The sequence below is a fragment of the Buceros rhinoceros genome, unplaced genomic scaffold (genome assembly GCF_000710305.1).
Source record: "Buceros rhinoceros silvestris isolate BGI_N320 unplaced genomic scaffold, ASM71030v1 scaffold34245, whole genome shotgun sequence".
Lineage (NCBI taxonomy): Eukaryota > Metazoa > Chordata > Aves > Bucerotiformes > Bucerotidae > Buceros > Buceros rhinoceros.
Window position 1 is genome coordinate 1,203 of NW_010413945.1, and position 725 is coordinate 1,927.

A 725-nucleotide genomic window follows, 5' to 3' on the forward strand; every position below is an offset into this window, starting at 1 on the left:
CAGGGTGTCCCATGGGTGGTGGAGCCCAGCGAGGGCAAGGCAGGGACAGGACCCGTTGCTGAGCCGAAAGAGAAACTAAAATAGCTGCTGGCGGCTGGAAGTGACGAGCGTCCCTTCTGCTCCACAGCCACCACACAAGCAAGCTTGTGGTGCCGGTTCCCGCATCGCACCCACCCAGGGCTGGCTGGGGTGGGGGGATACAGGGTGTCCCATGGGTGGTGGAGCCCAGCGAGGGCAAGGCAGGGACAGGACCCGTTGCTGAGCCGAAAGAGAAACTAAAATAGCTGCTGGCGGCTGGAAGTGACGAGCGTCCCTTCTGCTCCACAGCCACCACACAAGCAAGCTTGTGGTGCCGGTTCCCGCATCGCACCCGGGGAGGTCCTTCGTCTGGCAGGGGCTGTGCTGGCACAGTCCTGGTGGGGATGTCCCACAGTCCTGGTGGGGATGTCCCACAGTCCAGGCAGAGCGGTGTTCACGATGGCCACTCTGGCTTTGCCACCCATGACCAGTGGCAGCACAGGGGAGGAGGACATGGTGGCCGCGTTGGTGTCGCCATTGTGCCCTGTCCCAGGTCAGGGATGGATGTTGCTCGTGTGGGGCTGTGACTGGAGCAGAGCACTGTGTGGGATGTGCCACTGGCAACACTCGTCCAGGCTTCTCACCCCGGCGGGGACCCCGCAGGCACCTAGTGCTGGTAGAACCCCTCGGGTGCAGCCTGTAAATCA

General features: G+C 63.3%; 1 protein-coding gene across 1 annotated transcript in view; it reads left to right on the plus strand.

Annotated features, from left to right (window-relative positions):
* Positions 1-477: 477 nt before the first annotated feature.
* The window catches only part of LOC104494145 (active breakpoint cluster region-related protein-like), a gene marked incomplete at its 3' end in the record, with an annotated part of 3,709 nt that continues 3,461 nt past the window's right edge, over positions 478-725 (plus strand). The window contains exon 1 of the mRNA XM_010136941.1: positions 478-571. Coding sequence (XP_010135243.1) covers positions 478-571 — 94 coding nt within the window. The remainder of the gene's footprint in view (positions 572-725) is intronic.